This window comes from Rhamphochromis sp. 'chilingali', assembly GCF_963969265.1.
Source record: "Rhamphochromis sp. 'chilingali' genome assembly, chromosome: 20".
NCBI lineage: Eukaryota > Metazoa > Chordata > Actinopteri > Cichliformes > Cichlidae > Rhamphochromis > Rhamphochromis sp. 'chilingali'.
The window spans coordinates 23729227-23743315 of NC_137947.1; the positions used below are offsets into that span (position 1 = coordinate 23729227).

Here is a 14089-nt window from a genome sequence, read left to right on the forward strand (position 1 = left end):
AAACAATGCAGACCAAAGAACAAAGAAGTGTAGAAAATTTAATGAATTGAAATTCTCTCTGTTGTTGGGGGAGATTTGCTGATGAAAATCTTTAGGTCACTTTCGAACAGGGTTATGTGGAAATTTTTCCTTTTTTCATGTTACCACACAAGAGAAACCTCAGGAAGGAAGGGTTGAAACTGTTAACTGTCGCATGGATGCGTGTGTGTGTGTGTGTGTGTATGTTTGACTTTGACTTCGTGCGTCATTGAGTTTCCAACCCATGGGGTGCAGATCCCAATGACAGATACAGCGTGCGTGCGTGCGCGTGTGTGTGTGTGTGTGTGTGTGTCAGGGGGTTCTAATAGCCTCCAGATTATCACTGTAGTCCAGCCGCTTTCAATTAAAATCCTATTTCCTGTCGGGGGCAGTAGATCAAAATGGGCTGTATGTGGGACTGTGTGCACTTTTTATTCTGTTCTAGTTTTTGGGTGGTGGGAGTCCTTCCGTTGAATCAGTGAATCTCCTCTTTGTTTTTCCCTCTTAGCACTTACACAACACCTCACCTTCTATTTTCTGCTCCCATCCAGACTATAGTCGAGCTTACCCAGGAGAGAGACTGTGTGCAGCTCTCTCCACTGGCTCCCTGTTCAACCCAGTCTCCCGGTGACTCTCCCAGTATGAGGAGGACTGAGAGCCGACAGCACCTCTCTGTGGAGTTGGCTGATGCCAAGGCCAAGATAAGACGCCTTCGGCAGGAACTGTGAGTGCAACCACCATATCAGCTTTTTCAATAATTATCTAAATTAAGCACAGGGAACAGAAAAAAGAAGCTAGAACTGTAAATGGATCTCTGTGGGTGCCAATTTTGTTTCCTACTGTTGCAAGTGTCACAAATGTGATCTGAACTGGGCAGATAAAATCTTGCACGGTCATCAGGATCAGTATTTGAACTTCATCAGATTCTTCGTGATCAGCAATCACCTTCATTGTGAGAAAAGGATACAGTCTAACTGGATATTTATCCAAAGAGTCCATTTCCACTTGGCCCACTTATTAGTTGCACGAGCTTTCGTTGTTGTTATGAGCCACACACAAAAGAAGAAAAAGTCATTCTCAGAAACCTTAGAGGCCTTTTAAATGTGGTTTATGAATAATAGAGTTTCCTTTTTTAAAGTGCTGTAATTTTCCAGCAGACAAAGGCTTAATGGCTGACATGGATCAGTTAGAATAGAAAACTTTTCACTTCAAGTGGAAGTATTTTACAGGGAGTGCAGAATTATTAGGCAAGTGAGTATTTTGTCCACATCATCCTCTTCATGCACGTTGTCTTACTCCAAGCTGTATAGGCTCGAAAGCCTACTGAACAAGACACACAAGCTGAAACGTCAAGACTGGGCCAAGAAATATCTCAAGACTGGTTTTTCTAAGGTTTTATGGACTGATGAAATGAGAGTGAGTCTTGATGGGCCAGATGGATGGGCCCGTGGCTGGATTGGTAAAGGGCAGAGAGCTCCAGTCCGACTCAGACGCCAGCAAGGTGGAGGTGGAGTACTGGTTTGGGCTGGTATCATCAAAGATGAGCTTGTGGGGCCTTTTCGGGTTGAGGATGGAGTCAAGCTCAACTCCCAGTCCTACTGCCAGTTTCTGGAAGACACCTTCTTCAAGCAGTGGTACAGGAAGAAGTCTGCATCCTTCAAGAAAAACATGATTTTCATGCAGGACAATGCTCCATCACACGCGTCCAAGTACTCCACAGCGTGGCTGGCAAGAAAGGGTATAAAAGAAGAAAAACTAATGACATGGCCTCCTTGTTCACCTTGTAACCCTAACCCTAACCCTACACACAGATATCCCCCTAAAATAGCTAAAACTAAAAACAAACTAAAAACTACTTCCAAAAACATTCAGCTTTTGATATTAATGAGTTTTTTGGGTTCATTGAGAACATGGTTGTTGTTCAATAATAAAATTATTCCTCAAAAATACAACTTGCCTAATAATTCTGCACTCCCTGTAGTGCTGCACGAATGAACTTAACTTGTACCTGTCCTGACAGACTGGCTGGTGCCTTGAAGTTGGTGTTGTTTAACAACTTTGCAGGAACTGTTTTACTCTACAGAGGTTGATTTTCATGTTTTCTGTTCCAGCTGAAATAATCATGAATTGGATTCCTGTGATAGGCTGTTATCAGTCCTGACATAGACTATGTCAAGGAAATTGTTTACACACTTGAGTGGATCTAATTTGCTGGAAAGAAGTGAATCTGTCACCATAACAGCATTTAAATGAGTGCAAGCCCTGTGTTGACAAAAATGTTAGCTCACCGCAAAGAGGTTAACTTGGGGGAAAATCACCAGGACTCAAGTAGTTTTGTTCATGTAGGTTTCATTTAGTCAAGCGTACCCTCATTTTCTTTATCAAATTAAGAGAAATGACAGCCATCTATTACACAAAGACCCATTTTGAGTCAGAGAAAGTCCTGAGCACTTCTTAAATTTATAGAAAAAGAGAAGTCCAACTACCTACCAGCTAAAGCTTAATTTACATGGATAGAACTCCATAACAAATGACCAACATTGCAGGCTTGTTCATGCAGTGTGAGCTGCTGTCTGTGTTCTTATTGAAATGTAAAATATATTTATTTTACCAAATAATAATTTTAAGGATTTAGATCTGGGATGTGAGTTCTGCTCACATTATATAATCTTCACATTTTGTTAATGTATAATGTAGGCTATCACTTCTAAAGGGTTTTGGTCTCTTATAAGGCAATATTTGCTAATGTGCTACGTCATGGATTAGCCTCATTCTCAGTTTTAACTGTCGACTCACTCCAGTTTAAACAGGTTGTTGATTAGTCAAAAGGGTAGATTCCTGTTTGTCGAAGGATGCGTTGTTTTGTTTCCTTTGTTTAAACAAAATGTTTGTATGAGGCCTAACTAAAGGACTAAATTATGGTTCTTCAACAATTGATTGTATCTTAGATAAGATAAGATAACCTTTATTAGTCCCACACGTGGGAAATTTGTTTTGTCACAGCAGGAAGTGGACAGTGCAAAAGTTATGAGGCAAAAATTAGAATACAATAAGAATAAATACAGTACACAACTGTACAGAATAGAATAAAATAAAATAAAATACTATATACAGTAGAATAAAGGTGCAGATCAGCCACTTCCTTGTCACATTAAAAACATCTCACCTTGAATGATCTTAAACTAATTTGTCTTAGTTCTTGTGCGGGAATGGGTCGCCATCAATCACTGTAGGCGTTTCGCTTATCTTTCCTTCCTTGACCCACATTTATAATCTCTTCAGTTAACTTAAAAAGGGGCACAATACAACAAGAGCAAGATTTATTTTGTTTGTTGGTTGCTATAGTGTTGCTATAGTGCTGCTGTGTCTGTGATAGAAAGGTTATTGCCATGTGATGAGCTGTGACAAGGAACAAAAAGGTCCGTCTGTCCATTCTGATGTAGTCTGGTCACATGATTTCTGTGCCGTCTTTAAGGGAGAGGAAGATTGTTTGTTGTGTCTATGGATGCAGGCACATACACAGACAGTGTCTCTCCATATAAGTGTGTGTGTGTGTCTGCTTTTTGTGTCTGAAGGAGACCAGGTCAGAGCTGGGGGGTATGTTTCACTGTTTCCACAGTGGTCTGTTTTTGTTCATTTTTTGTGCTATTTCCACTTATCTGCCCCCAAAAGCTTATTAGTTTTAATATAGAGGTATTACAGCTTCACCTAGATATATAAATTTGGACTGTTCTAGAATCATATAGATAGAAATATTGAAAAGTAAAAAGTAATATTTTGTTACATTTTGGGATCTAAATGATTGATTGAAAAGCACAACAAATCTTTCAACATAACCATATTTGGTGTCCTAACTTTTCATTTTAAAGCTGTATTTTTATTGAGAATGCTTTTGTTTGTTCTTAGACAAGAGTATACTTCTTTTTTTATATGACAAAGAATTAAAGCTATGAAAATAACACCAGACTAACAGATGGAGGACATTTAGATATTTGTTAGACTAAGAATAAAGGTTTCTTTGTTTCTTGGCTTCTTGAATATGGCAACTAACACAACTGTTTGTCTGTGCATGCATGGCGTGTTAAACCAGTCAAATAAGCACCAGACTGCGATGCATTCACAATGAGAGTCCAAAACTATCTCCGTGGGTGGTGTTGACAGGTGTTTGATTTTTGGCAGGGAGTTAATTGATGAAATGAAAACAGAATAACGTGAACCTTGGAAGAAAGAAGGTGAACGAGAATGCCTGAATTAAAGGATGCTTTTTATTATTCAGATGGACAGAGACTCCAGAGAGCAGTAATCAAATAGTCCATCAAATGTTCAGTGGAGCGGATTCATGCAAACACATGCACACAGAGAGCAGCATCTCAGGAATGCAGTTATTTTCCTTCAAAGCTACCCTCTGTGGAAGGAGCTGGGAGAATTTGCAACACAGACAGCAAATGTCAGGCTGCCCTACTTCACTGTCATTGAAATAAATGTTACAGAACAGTCTTGGATAGTAGATCGACCCAACTGTTGATGCGAAAAAAGAGTAATGAATTGAATTCTGTAGTTTCCATCCCAGTTTTTATGTCACTCTTTTTATTTTTTGGCTCCAAAGTGCACCAGGGGTTTTAGTCTCAGGGAAAGATTGACATGCAATCTCTTGAACTCTGTTTTTCATTTGTCTGTGACTGTTTTCCTTTGGCTGTTATTCAAAATGTGCTGTCAAGCAGAATCGGTTTGTTTATTACTCACCAAATTTAGGGCAAGACGCAGGAAAGACGCTCCTGACAGCTACAGGTCATACACACCAGGCACGATAGGATATTTTTATGCGTCTGTCCCAGTAACGGCACAACTGAAAACCTAATTTTGGGTTATTCTTCCCTTTCTCATGGACACAACGTTACAAGAATGCCTGGGAGGCATTTCCTAAAATGTGGCACAGTCATACATTGGACTGAATACCTAACTGATTCATATTACTCACTATGACACATGTCACACAAAGATTTAAGAGCATCAAAAGATTTGTATTTTTTATTTTTTTTTAAAGACTACATAACTGCTGATTGCAAAGAAGCTTCTCAGACAAAAACAATCAAAGCTGGAATTTGAGCATAACTAGCACGTGAAACAGATCGGGGCCTTCAAGTAGCTGACGGTGGTTTTAAGAGATCTAACTGCTGAAACTCGGTTTACATTCCTGCTGCCTGTTGCTGAATACTTATAACTTCTTGAAGCTTCTCAAATTACGTAAACTAAAGGGTATCAAACATAATCCAAGATCAGCCCGGCAAAGGCTGCAGTCCGATAGGCAGCGTTGAAAATTAAAACAGGGCACAAATTTTGGACTTTTAACTGTATTTTCATATTATTTTACAACTCTTCCTACTGATGAAGAGCTCTCCCATGGCCCTTCATAGGACACCAAAAACATTTTTTGGGGTTAAACCTTTTCTGTGAATTAACAGACTTCCTGTTTTAATAATTACACGACAGTATGGGCAAATAGCTTCTAGAACTTTATGTGTAAAGTCATGCTTTCTTTCATTCACTACAGCAGCATTTCTTTATCATGTAGAAAAACTGGAACTTAGTGTTGTATTAACTTAGGTGTTTCAGGTATTAAATGTGTAGTTAAACTTCTTTACACTGACACAGAGGGAGTTTTACTGATCCAACCCACTTAAGATCAAAGTAGGCTGCATGTGGCCCACGATATAAAAGAAGTTTGACATTCTGTCTACCTACTGAAACTACTTTTCTGATCATTTATTTTGTTCATATATTCATTTCTGTGCTCCACCTGTAAATGATTAACTGTAGCTGAAAGCTTTGAAGTCGAAACAGCCCTAAGGGAATGTTCTTGTGCATCCCGAGAACTGATATACATAGGAATCCACACTTAAAAACAAAAAGTACAAAAACCCTTTGGCATGGGATTTTTCAGTGTAAAGCTTAATGTTTCTAACCTTTTTCCCATTGCTAACCTTTCTCATTTGTTTGCAGAGAGGAGAAGAGTGAGCAGCTTTTGGACACCAGGCAGGAGCTTGAGAACATGGAGGTCGAGCTCAAGAGACTTCAGCAAGAGGTAACGTCTCCACTGACGTCCATGCTTGTGCACCTACATGCACACAAACACACAAACATTCATGTGACTACATGTCCCCTCCACCTGCTCCTTGTGCCTCTAAGTCCTCTGTTTGTGCAGCTCTGCCAGGATTTAATCAGTCAGCAGGTGACTTAGCTCATTACAGGCTATTGGAGCTATCTTTAGTGAAGCAGCAGCCTCACATGGCTTTTGATAGGGAGTGGGCGACAGGCTGACTGGTGAACTGCAGTAAACAAGGTGCATGAGGGTAATTCTTGTGGTTCCAGAGGTGTTTGTGGGGCGAGTTCATTCTGGCCTGATCTGTTTATGTAGCAGAAGAAACTTGCTAAAGTTGCTAATAGCTTATATTTTTACAAGATTCCAGATTCACTGAGTGTTGTTGTTGTTGTTGTTGTTGTTGTTGTTTTTTTTTCTTTAATGCATGTTTTGGTTGTTTGCATCTTTGTCCATGAAATTCTTTGTCAGTTGCTCTTTGTTTCATGAATCCACATTATCATGCTGCACATTTGTTTGCCAACTCCCTCAGAGCTATCAGCTGCTGTCAGATGCTCGGTCGGCTCGGGCCTATCGTGACGAGCTGGATTCGCTCCGAGAGAAAGCGATACGCGTGGACAAGCTGGAGAGCGAGCTGAGCCGATACAAGGAGAGACTTCATGACATCGAGTTTTACAAAGCCAGAGTTGAGGTACAGGGCTGCACATACAGATCAAACATGATCTCGTAGCCAAATATTAATAACTCTAGTTTATGTTGGCAGTGTTGTGATATTATGCAACCAGTATGAGACCCATCTTATTATCTATACTGCAATATCTGTGTTCACTGCAAACTGCTAGTTTTTAAAAAATAAGTATTGATGTTTGAATTAGAAATTGAACTATTGTTAGTGCTCTCTTGAATAAAAACTATAAATCTAACAGAAAACACTTTTCTAGATGAATATTTTGTGCCATTCACATATATAAAGATTCATGCATATGTAAAACTGTGTAAGCCCAGTCTATGCAATATATTAATTTAAATCTTACGTTTTTGTTTAAAGAGAGCACATGTCCAAGTTGTAGTTTTGTTGTTCACCTTTTATTACCTGCTGGCTTTTCTGTAGGAGCTGAAGGAGGACAACCAGATTCTGCTGGAGACTAAGACGATGCTGGAGGAGCAGCTAGATGCTAGCAGGACCCGGTCCGACAAATTACATCTCCTGGAGAAGGAGAATCTACAGATCAAATCAAAGATCCACGACCTGGAGATGGTATGATGATAAGTTTTTTAATTCAGTGTTTCAGTATCGGTACTATTTGGAAAGTACAAATAGTGATGAAAACTTTTGTTATATCCCCAATGACCCAGGAGCGGGACATGGACCGTAAGCGAATGAAGGAGCTGTTAGAGGAGAACCTTGTGCTTGAGATGGCCCAGAAACAGAGCATGGATGAATCCCTGCACCTTGGATGGGAGCTGGAACAATTATCAAAGACACCAGAGCTAACAGAAGGTTAGAGGAGAGCCACGGAGTTGAAAAGTCGAAAAATAGCATGTTGAGTTAAAATGCTGCTGACAGTCACCTGAGTTCACCAAGATTAAGGGTTCAGATGGCCCGACAGATCAGACTGTGGTCATTGGCTCTTAATCCTGGTGTCTTCTCTATGGCCCTTGTGCATTTGTCAGCTTCCACTGGGTTTTCTTTCCACTTGGTTAAGACCTGTAAGTAATATTCAAGTGCTCCTGAAAGATCAGCAGTGCGTTTGGATTATAAGAGTGGTTAAGAGGTTTAACAAGACAGGGATCTGGATAAAGACTTTGTGTGGGAGTTTGTTTGTTAAAATGGCACTTTAAAGGCTTTAAGACCTGTAAAGTTATACCATAGTGCAGGGGTGGGCAATCTCAGTCCACGAGGGCCGGTGCCCCTGCAGGTTTTAGATGTCCTCGAATCAACACAGCTGATTTAAATGGCTAAATTAGCTCCTCAACATGTACTGAAGTTCTCCAGAGGCCTGGTAACGAACTAATCAAAAATCAAAACAGAATTCTTTGGATTTAGTTGTTAACATTTGCTATTTGTAATCCATATTTTTCAGCCCCTCAGAAGTCTCTGGGGGAGGAGGTGAATGAGCTAACGTCAAGCCGTCTGCTAAAGCTGGAGAAAGACAACCAGACCCTGCTGAAGACGGTTGAGGAACTCAGAGCAGCGGCCAGTCAGGACACTGTGACAAAACTGGTCAAAGCTAACCAGGAAAACCAGAAGCTGAGCAAGAAAGTAAGAATTGACGTCATATTTTATTATTGTTCTCTCTGGGAACTAGCTGAAAGTAAATTCCTGTTTTCTGTTTGGATTAAACATATCTGATGTTTGTCGAATGACTCAAAGTTACGCAGACAACTATGCTTCCGATTATGTTATTCGAAGGAGAAATGCCTGCCTGTACCCCAAGTCCTCCCCAATAAAAACTGGATATATAGTTTCACATGTAGGTCCTGTTCACTGTTCATTTCTATGACTGAAATAAAGTGGGTATTCTGTGTGTGTTCTAGTATAGATTTGCAGCTCTACATCGTTTTTTGAGGCTAAAATTTATGTCCTTTATCAGATTAGCATATTGCACCAAGTTCCTCTAAAATATATCATCCTGGTACTTGACTCTAGACCTTTTCCCTCAGTAGGAAATGGACAGAAAGGAGGAGAGAGGGTATAGAAAGGGGTGGATGGGAGGTTGAAAGCAAACCTATAAATCCGGGGAGCCCTGCATTGCCTTTTCTTTTCCAGTGTTTGACACACCAGTGCCCCTTGCTAAGAGAAGTCTCTCAGCTATTTTCAGAAACATAAGCCTCTCTCTGTGGCCGTTGAATAAAAGGCTTGAAATTGTGTTCGTCTCTCACAAAGAGAAAATTCAGAGTTAGATTTCTGAGTGGCTTGAGGAGCCAGAGCACATTAAAATGTGAATGCAGCTGCTGGAAGAGTCGAGCCACAGTAATATTTACTTTTAATGTGTGAACAGCTGCTTCTATGTGTCTCTCTGCAGATTAGTGACAGAATGAGGTGACGTATTCAGCATTTGTTACAGATTAATAACTGCATTGCCATCTTTGTGACTATGATATGTCGTCCACACAATTGATGCTGCAAGACCATCTCCTGTGCATCTTTTTCTTATTCTGTAACAGAATAAGAAAAACTCCCAAGAACAAAAATCGCAAACTTGCTTTAATTATTGTTTGCAGTTGGAGTCGTTGGAGAGCGAACTGACAGCAGACAGAGAGTCGCTCCGCAGTGCCGAATCTCTCAGTACTGACCTGATGAAGGAGAAGGCTTTGCTGGAGAAGACTCTGGAAACCCTCAGAGAAAACTCAGAGAGACAGGTACGCACACGCTTACAGGAAATGACACGTCATCAGTAAAAAATAATATGCACAATTTTTAGAAGTCAGTAATCCAAATATATTTTGGAGTGGTCACATCCTACCTACTCAGTTGTGAATGTGCCTAAAATATCAAAAATATATTTTTCTAAAAAATAATAACCTGGAGTGGAAAGTTTTTGGTAAAAAGCTAATTAGCTTTGGAAGCTAGCCCTGACTTTGATTTAAATCTCTCCCCTTGCGCCTCTTTTCAAGAATGATACTTCACTGACTGATTTAGAGAGCAGCTTTTCTGAAAACCAATTGCGTAATATTTTTGTGCCTTTAAAATGTAATTAACATTCCAGTTTATTGGACAGTCTCAGACACATTAATACAAATGGGGCTCTGACATAGACGCTGTGCTCTCCACAAAACCGTTACTGACTCTCATTCCTGGAAATTTCATTAAAACAACACGACTACTACACGGCTGTGTAATTTACTGAAGTCTCTAGTTTTCTTGAAAGCAATCTTTGTGTAATTCATTTGCGTTTGGCTCCAAAAAACTGTTTAGTGGAAACTCCACTAATGTTTTATTGACTGAACAGATTTCTGGCACTCTGTCGCCCAGATGCACTAGCTCGCTGCCCGTCTGCAGGGACTTTGCAGCCGTTAGACCTAAATCTGACACCTTTGATTAGTTTAAGTGTCTGATTTGTAAAATCCGGCCTTGATTAGCTACACAGAGAGAACACTGGGATTACTGCAGCAAAATCTATGCACTTGGCTGGGAACATAATGAGATGTGGCTAATGTGATGTTCCAAAATACATGAACAGCTTTGCATACTCCTAATAAGTTTCTGTTTTGTTTTTTTTTTTGTTTTTTTTTTTTGCTTTTTTTTTTTTAACACATCATTAGTTTTCTTTCTTGATGTCAATTGAATTTTAATGAGTTTATCTAACTAGACTAAAAGAAACTAAATGAAAGTCTTTCTCCAGCACTGGCTCATGCAGCCAAGCTAGTTGTTGCAAAAATGGTCACTAAGCATAGAATTCACCCAAAAGTAAATAATTTATCTTAAAGTTGTCTGTTAGCCTTCAATAAAACTGATATGTGCTCTCCAGATGAAGGGTCTCGAACAGGAGAACAAGCACCTGAGCCAAACCGTGTCGTCTCTGCGTCAGCGCTGCCAGGTGGGTGCCGAGGCCCGGGTCAAGGATGTGGAAAAAGAGAACCGCATTCTCCACGAGTCGATCTGTGAGACAACTGCCAAACTAAATAAGATGGAGTTTGAAAGGAAACAGCTGCGTAAGTGACATGTTTATTATTTTTTATGGTTCATTACAGCAAGTTAGTAATGGTAGGTTTTTTGTTTGTTTTTTTTTTTCCCCCCCTCATCTTTCCTCATGTGCTATAAAAATGTTATGGATAAACATTCTAGTTGTTGTTAAACATCTATTTTTGCAGGCAAAGAGCTTGAAGTTATGAAGGAGAAAGGAGAGAGAGCAGAAGAGCTGGAAATTCAGATACAGAAGTTGGAAAGGGAAAACGAGAGCCTGCAGAAGAAAGTTGCCAGTCTTGGAATCACCTGTGAAAAGGTCAGGTGCATTTTGTGACAGTGTCTGCAAGTTTTCATCCTCTTATCTTATCTCACATTCAGATTTATTTTATTTTTTTTTTGGAAGCAATTGTTGGAGTAAGATGAAAAGAATTTGGTGGTATTGCCAAATGCTTTGCTTCTCATCTTTGTTTCCTGTGTGTGTTTAGGTGGCTTCTTTGGAGAAGGAGAATAGTGAGCTTGAGGCAGAAGGCCGCCGCCTCAAGAAGAAGCTGGACACCCTGAAAAACATGGCCTTCCAGCTGGAGGCTTTGGAAAAAGAAAACACTCAACTGGAGCAGGAGAACCTGGAGCTTCGACGCTCAGCTGAGAGTCTCCGCTCGGCGGGGGCTAAGGCTGCTCAGCTGGAGGCCGAGAACAGGGAGCTGGAGAGCGAGAAGAGCCAACTGAAACGCAGTCTGGAGCTGCTCAAAGCCTCGTCTAAGAAGACTGAGAGATTAGAGGTAATACAGGTCATACAGCGGGTACATATGTGATTGAAGAGCAGTGAGATGTAACTGTGGGAATAAATTTCTTTGAGAAATAAAGCAGATATATGCAAATGAAGATTAGTGGCCATCTCGGCACAAACGAAGATGTTTATTTAAGAATGTGAAGAATCCGTTTTAGTTTTGTAATTTATTATCACTGAATGCTGTTACAGGGGATCTGACATATAGTTGTCTTCAGGGAGAAGCACAACTAGTTCATAGATGATTTGAATTTCCTAATCTGGCTATTCCTCTCCCAGGTGAGCTACCAGGGCCTAGATACTGAGAACCAGCGCCTGCAGAAGGCTTTAGAGAACAGCAGCAAGAAGATCCAGCAGTTGGAGGCAGAGCTGCAAGAGGTGGAGTCTGAGAATCAGTCCCTCCAGCGTAACCTGGAGGAGCTCAAGATCTCCAGTAAACGTCTCGAGCAGCTGGAGCAGGAGGTAGGTAATGCTTAAATGTGGAAATGGACTGAAAATGAAAGAATTAAAGGTATTTTGAGGAACTTGCAGTTATTTGTCCAGCTCAAATATATGGCAACTAGTGGGACAGCTTTAGGCGTCTGTTACTTTTGTTGGCATTGATTAATGGGGTCAGTCACACTGGCTCAAAAAATGTAGTTTCAGCAGACTGAATTCTCCTAAATAAATCAAAAAAGTGAAAAATGATCTGGTGCTTAAGGAGCATTGTACTGCCGCTCTGATTCTTTTTAGTTTATTTTGAAATTATAGCGCGATTCCCAGCTGAGTTGGATTAACCCAGATTATTTGTCGTATACATTTTTGGCCTTTTGAGCAAATCTTTGTCCAAGTTCAGCCAAACAAGGCATTTAGACAAAGAGTAATCCCAAATCATATTTAACCATCTGCTCTCCATTACATTCGTTTCTCCTCCAGAACAAGGCTCTGGAGTTGGAAAGCTCCCAGCTAGAGAAAGACAAAAAGCTCCTGGAAAAGGAGAACAAGCGACTGAGGCAGCAGGCTGAGATCCGCGACTCAAAGCTGGATGATAGCAACCAGCGCATCACTACCCTGGAGAAGGAAAATCGTACAATGGGCAAGGAGATGATCTTTTTCAGGGACTCCTGTACGAGAGTCAAGGACCTGGAAAGGGAGAAAAAGGAGCTGGTCAAACAGGCCACGATCGATAAGAAGACCCTTGTCACGCTCAGAGAGGTAAAAATAGCTGTTAGACTATCAGACATCTGCAAATATTATCTCAAAACATATTAAACCTCTTGATTTATATATTGTAGAGGCCATTCATTGTGTATTGAAACAAATATTGATAAAATTAAGAATTTGTGACTAAAAATTTGTTTTTATATCCCTTTTAATAAACCTTGCAACCAATTTGATTGGGTTATTTTTAATAATATGTCTGTTGCTAATATGGAATTCAAAAGCATGTAATTGTGTGTTTAGGAGCTTGTGAGTGAGAAGCTGCGGACTCAGCAGATGACCAATGATCTTGAGAAACTGACCCATGAGTTGGAAAAGATTGGACTGAACAAAGAGAGGCTCCTGCATGACGAGAGCTCAGACGACAGGTGAATATTATATCTGCACACAAAAGCTAAACCATCCTCAGATTCAGCTCGTATGAGAAGCCTGTCAGCTTGCTTGGAATCAGAATTATTACAAAGCACAATCACTAAAGTTAAGGCTTAAAATGAATCAAGTCTGGTGAGGTGTAAATGACATGCTTTGATTTTAAACAGCGTTTCTTTCACAAACTCACTTTGCAAAAACAAACACTCGTCTGGACTGACCTGAACCTTTATCGTCAGGTTTAAGCTCCTGGAAACCAAACTGGAGTCGACCCTGAAATCAACTCTGGAGATCAAAGAGGAGAAAATTGCTGCACTTGAGGCAAGACTGCAGGAGTCCTCCAACCTTAACCAGCAGCTTCGCCAGGAGCTGAAAACGGTTTGTAACACAACCAATGAATTTTTTAAAAATATGGATTTGTATCTGTGAGTCTGCCGTCTTCTGCTTATCTAAAGTGGAGTTGTGCTGGCAGCAGGTTGACGAGACTATTCCAGATGTCATTCTCTCCAGCCACACTCTAGTTCTTTCTGGGCAATCCCAAAGCATTCCCGAACTCCCCAGCCTGTTCTGTCTCTTGAGGCCTCCCATCTGGCATCCTAACTAGATGCCTGAACCATGTCAACTGGCTCCTTTTTAAAAAAAAATACTTTAATATAAAACTTGTTCATTTACAGATGTTTAGCATTGCCACATTAAAGAAAACCCCATTATTAAAAACTTGAATATGCTTGCTTGTCCACTTGAGATCAGCGTGTCCCAGCATCTTTCTCGTACACTCAAACGCTAGAAACAATGAAAACATCGAAGACTTGTCAAGGCCGATGCATTATTTATTTTATCCACTCTTCGTTTCTGTCTGCACTTTATCTATTTATAAGGGCTGATGTGCTATAGGAGATGTCTGCTTTCCTTCAGGGAGGTGTTTGTATTTTGAACCTGCTGACACAAATCTAATCCAAAGCTGTGAAAAAACATGAGCCATGAACAG

General features: G+C 40.3%; 1 protein-coding gene across 7 annotated transcripts in view; it reads left to right on the top strand.

Moving 5' to 3' along the window:
- Positions 1–14089, top strand: part of ccdc88ab (coiled-coil domain containing 88Ab) — a 63125-nt gene that overhangs the window by 35289 nt on the left and 13747 nt on the right. For all 7 annotated transcript variants that reach the window (XR_013970090.1, XM_080869138.1, XM_080869143.1 and 4 more), the window contains exons 8-21: positions 570–742; positions 6019–6100; positions 6648–6806; positions 7227–7373; positions 7472–7616; positions 8200–8378; positions 9341–9478; positions 10588–10771; positions 10931–11061; positions 11231–11524; positions 11812–11994; positions 12448–12726; positions 12976–13100; positions 13341–13479. Coding sequence is in view for 6 of the 7 variants with exons in the window: in XM_080869138.1 (XP_080725264.1) it covers positions 570–742; positions 6019–6100; positions 6648–6806; positions 7227–7373; positions 7472–7616; positions 8200–8378; positions 9341–9478; positions 10588–10771; positions 10931–11061; positions 11231–11524; positions 11812–11994; positions 12448–12726; positions 12976–13100; positions 13341–13479 (2358 nt within the window). In the remaining variant the exon portion in view is untranslated. The remainder of the gene's footprint in view (positions 1–569; positions 743–6018; positions 6101–6647; positions 6807–7226; positions 7374–7471; positions 7617–8199; positions 8379–9340; positions 9479–10587; positions 10772–10930; positions 11062–11230; positions 11525–11811; positions 11995–12447; positions 12727–12975; positions 13101–13340; positions 13480–14089) is intronic.